Raw genomic sequence first — 4,381 nt, 5'->3', positions numbered from 1 at the left:
GTCATGGCCATACTTGCTGGGGCGCTGGCTCCAGCTGCCTCCTCCCCCAACAGGTCTCCGGGGCCAGTGGTAGTCTAATTGCATCTTCCCTTCCCCCCGGGACCCTGCTTGTCGAAGGGCCCTGCCTCGGACTGCTCTCTGCCTGCACACAAGGAGTGCCAGGTGGGTCCACAGGCCAAATGCTTTCAGAAGAACCCCCTGCGGGGCAGGTGGGATTGGGAGCTGCTGAAGGGAATGTGGGGGGGGGGAGGTGTCCCTTTCAGTGAGGCCGAGAAGGCAGAGACCAGAGAGCCAAGCGAGGTGCGTCCCCACGGTTTATTACGGAAGCCTATAAAAGAGCCACATGGAGTACTTTCAAAATCACAAAATGCACCACATTCATTTTTTTTAATATGCAACACGGAATATTATATACAGATGAAGCCCACGTGACAGCAAAAACACTCACACGGCACCGGTTTCATCTCCAAACAAAACACACAAGTGCTTTTTCAATATTAAAACAACTGTGATAAAAACATATTAATATTTTGAACCATGTTTACAATAGAGAAAAATTCATATTTTACTAAATAACAAATATTTAACAGCAAAAACTTTATACTAAATATCTATTTTGAATTATAACAAAAATAGTACTTATAATAGTTTATAAAGACAGACACAAAATTATAACATTTATGAAAAAAAAAAGTTTTGTGTATAAAATAATATCATGGCGATCTGGGCAGGGTCAGGATGGTGCCCAGAACACAAACACCAGCGCCCAACATCGAAAGTGCTTCAATCTGCAAGCCCGGGGCAGGAGAAGTGTTGTGGGGTTTTGTCTCTTTAACGTCAAGTTACGATCGTTAGGAATGGTAAGTGAGGAAACATCACCCATCTACGCTACATCTAGAAAACCTACACACAGACACACGGACACCGATGGGCGCACAGAGGAGAGATGGATGGACGTCGACATGGGAACCCCTCACCCAGCCGGCCAAGAGCTTTCTTCCTTCTCTGGTTACCTTTGAGACCCAGCAGGGCAAACGATCCTTCTTTCCTCCTCACAGGGACCCTCCTCAGCCTCCTCTCTGCCCCTCTCCAGCTGGTCACCCCACACGGAAGGTCCACTGAGGCCTTCCAGCGCCTTCCAGCCACCCACCCCCGCCAGGGCCATGCCCACGCCCAGCGGACTCCCTGCCTGAAGCTGCACCCGTGCATCCCTAGCTATTCGATCCAGCACGATTGGGCCGGGGCAAGCTGGGTTGGCTTGAAGGGTTAACTTCCGGGTTTTTTGTGGCCGGCCAATTCTGGTGGACCATGCAGCTATCCTGCAAGTTCTGATGAGTCTTAACACATTTTTGCCTGCTTTTCAGAATGCAGAGAAATTGAGAGATTTGACTAATTTTTTTAAAGGTCTATGTTTTGCCAATGATATCTGCTCCACGCTCTTTTTTAATAATGAAAAGGTAGAAACCAAATGAAGCAATTGAGGACAGGTGGTTCTGAGTGGGGTCCAGAGCCATCTGTCCCCACAGCACCATCAGAGGCGGCCACTGAGTGGTCACAGCGGTCGCCTCTTGGAGAGGCAAACGCATCGACACCTGGAACCTTCCTCTGTGTGCTGGCTTTCTTGTAAAGAGGATTCATCGCTTTTATAGCATCAGAAGCCAACTGAGAAACACAGACAGCAAAGAAAAATCCACAACCAGACAAGATCGCTGAAGACTCATCAAAGGCCCCAAACCAGCCCGGGGGGGCGTCCCAAATTGCGGACTCCAAATGCTGGTGGCAGCAGCTACCCCTCTTTCCCCCAGTCATCCCCCGACTGGCCCATTTCCAAGCAAATCACTTCTGACAACTCGCACATGCTCTCCTCAGCTCTCCCTGCAGCCTCCCTGCAGCCGCCTCAGGACCGCTGAGGAAGGGCTGCCTTCTAGCTCACCTCCCCTGGCCCTCGTCTCGTCCCACACCCTGAGCTGGGCTAAGCAGACAGTGGCATAGAGGTGGGAAGGGGCTTCAAGGACACCTTTCCAAGGCCGAAGGGTGAAGGTTAAGGAAGGGACAGTGGAGCCCCTCGCTCCCTGTCAGAGAAAGAACCCGTATCCTTCCCCACACTCACCAGCCAGTGGGGGCACCCCGCCCGGGGGACAGTGACTGGGAGATGGTGGCAGCCTCCAGGTCCCCAGGCTGTGGACAGAGGTGGGGGGCGGGGAGAAGCAGTGGGCCATTCCTCACCTTTAGCAGGGGGAAAAAGGCAGAGGTGATGGATTTCACCCCAGAAGTGCAGTTGAGGTTGAACCCACAGAAGGTCTGGAGCCTGGGGGAGCTTCTGAACCTCAGCCAGAGAGGCTGAGTCACGCGCAGAAGTCAGTCCCCGGGCAGCTGGGACGGAGGCTGGGGGGGTGGAGAAGGTGCAATTCCAGTCCCCAGTAACGCCCAGATTCGGTTAGATCAGTGAATAAATATGAGCCAAGGGCCTTGGGGGGGCGGGGGGCGGCGGGTAACAGTGGAGCAGGATGGGCTCAAGACCACTCGGCCGGGAGGTGGGGATGTCATTGCTGTGTGCATGCCCAGGGCCACCAGAGAGGATGCTGGGAGGACAGGGCCTGGAGCCCTTTGCCCCAACTTCAGAGGAAAGAAAAAAGTAGCAGCAATAGGTAATTTCAAATGTCCAAACTGGCAAAGGGGGGGACTCTAGGTGAAGACCAGGAGGGGCAGGTGCCTGATTCTGAAGAGAGGCAGGAGCGGGCGGGGGGCCGAAGAGCCCAACTCTTCCTCCTGCCCACCCCCCCATGTCGACCACATGACCTCAAACCAATAGGGTCCAAACGAAATGGGCAGGGAGGGATCCATTGGGAACATGACAAGCAAATGCTGCAGCGTGAGCTGGCTGCCATTTAACACTGTAACGGGCATGTGGAGCCCCCGCCATGCCCTGTCCCGGGAGCTAAGCTGGTGGGAACTGGAGAGAGACTGGGAGAAGCAGGAGCCAAAGAGCTGGGCCCTTTTGGCTTTGGGTAGGGCTTGCCAGGGAGAGAAAACGGGAGGGCCGGTATGGGGGCCGCTCCCCTTCCCTGGATTGCAGCCCCCTCCCACACACAGGTTTGTACCCTTCCATCGCCCCCACCCCAGGGCCCGGCCGGCTGAGGCAGGGGTGTGGCCAGGCTCCGTTAGACCGTGGCACTCAGCATGGCCTCCGTCTCGGGCAGGATCTTGTTCTGGTTCGAGTCCAGGCCAAAGAACTTGACACTGAGGCCATCCACGGGGTGCAGGACAGGGACCAGGGTGATGCGGGGGAAGGTCCGGGTGGCCAGCTCAAAGCGGCTGGTGCTGGCCAGCTCCACTGCCAGCACCTTCAGGAACAGCTTGGCCAGGTGCTTGCCCAGGCAGGTCCGGACGCCGCCGCCGAAGGGGAGGTAATGGAAGCGGCCGTCCTTGTCTTCGCTGCGAGCCTGGCCGAAGCGGTCGGGGTCAAACACGTTCACGTCTTTGAACACAGGCGCCGTGTCGTGAGTATCCCGGATGCTGTACATGACGCTCCATCCTTTGGGGATCTGGAAACCCTGGAGGCAAGATGGGGAAGGGGGTGGTGGTGAGGCCAGCGGAGATCCAAGAGGGCCCGGACTCCCTGCCTGCCAGCCCCCCGCCCCCCAGATGTTCCCAGGGACACCCTACTGCGATCCCCTGGCCTGGCCAGCACCCTCAGCATGTGAGTTGTCTTATTTACAGAGTGTCTACATGCAACGTCATATATGACACCCACGCTGGCTTCGTCCGACCCAGCATTTGGGTCGAGGTCTCGCCCATCAGATCGAAAGCTCCTTGGAAACAAGGGCTGTCTCCCCATCAGACTGAGGTACCCCGAGGAGGGGAGTCTGTTCTTTCCCATCAGCCCAAGGCAGTGCTCCCACGGGCCCCCTGAGGCCCACCCCCAGGGGCCCAGGCTCACGTCGAGCTCGAAGGTCTGCAGCACGGTGCGGTAGCCGCCGGAGATGGGCGTGAAGAGGCGCATGACCTCCTTGATGACGCAGTCCAGGTAGTGCAGGCCACTGAGCGTGTCCAGGTGCAGCGTGCCCTCGCAGGCGCAGCCGCCGCTGTGCAGGAGGCCGTGGGCCCGCAGCTCCTCCCGCAGCTTCTCCAGCACCGCCGGGTGCTTCAGCAGCTGCATGATGAGCGAGGTGCTGGCGCTGGCGGTGGTGGCGTAGGCCGCAAAGATCAGCTCCAGGGTCCCGTCCTGCGCGCAGAGAGGAGAGGCACCGTGAGGGATTCGCTCAGCCAGGCAGACCCAGCCCGGGGGAACCCCACTCTGCCAGGGTCCCCTGAGCCTCAGCGTCCTCTAGCTGGGTCCTGCCTGCTTCCTCCAAGCCTCATGTTGCTGGAGCCTTTGGGC

The 4,381-nt window shown here is 57.2% G+C and overlaps 1 protein-coding gene across 2 annotated transcripts in view; it reads right to left on the bottom strand.

The window, feature by feature from the left end:
- Positions 1–297: 297 nt before the first annotated feature.
- LOC102763747 (cytochrome P450 26B1) overlaps positions 298–4,381 on the bottom strand; it is a 20,031-nt gene continuing 15,947 nt past the window's right edge. For both annotated transcript variants that reach the window (XM_006775284.2, XM_006775283.2), the window contains exons 5-6: positions 3,941–4,225; positions 298–3,554 (exon numbers count right to left, since the gene is read on the bottom strand). In XM_006775284.2, coding sequence (XP_006775347.1) covers positions 3,162–3,554; positions 3,941–4,225 — 678 coding nt within the window. In that variant the 3' untranslated portion in view covers positions 298–3,161. The remainder of the gene's footprint in view (positions 3,555–3,940; positions 4,226–4,381) is intronic.

Source organism: Myotis davidii, unplaced genomic scaffold, assembly GCF_000327345.1.
Source record: "Myotis davidii unplaced genomic scaffold, ASM32734v1 scaffold247, whole genome shotgun sequence".
In the NCBI taxonomy this organism is placed as follows: domain Eukaryota; kingdom Metazoa; phylum Chordata; class Mammalia; order Chiroptera; family Vespertilionidae; genus Myotis; species Myotis davidii.
The sequence above is the reverse complement of the archived record's forward strand: the minus strand, read 5'-3'. Positions and strand labels throughout refer to the sequence as shown.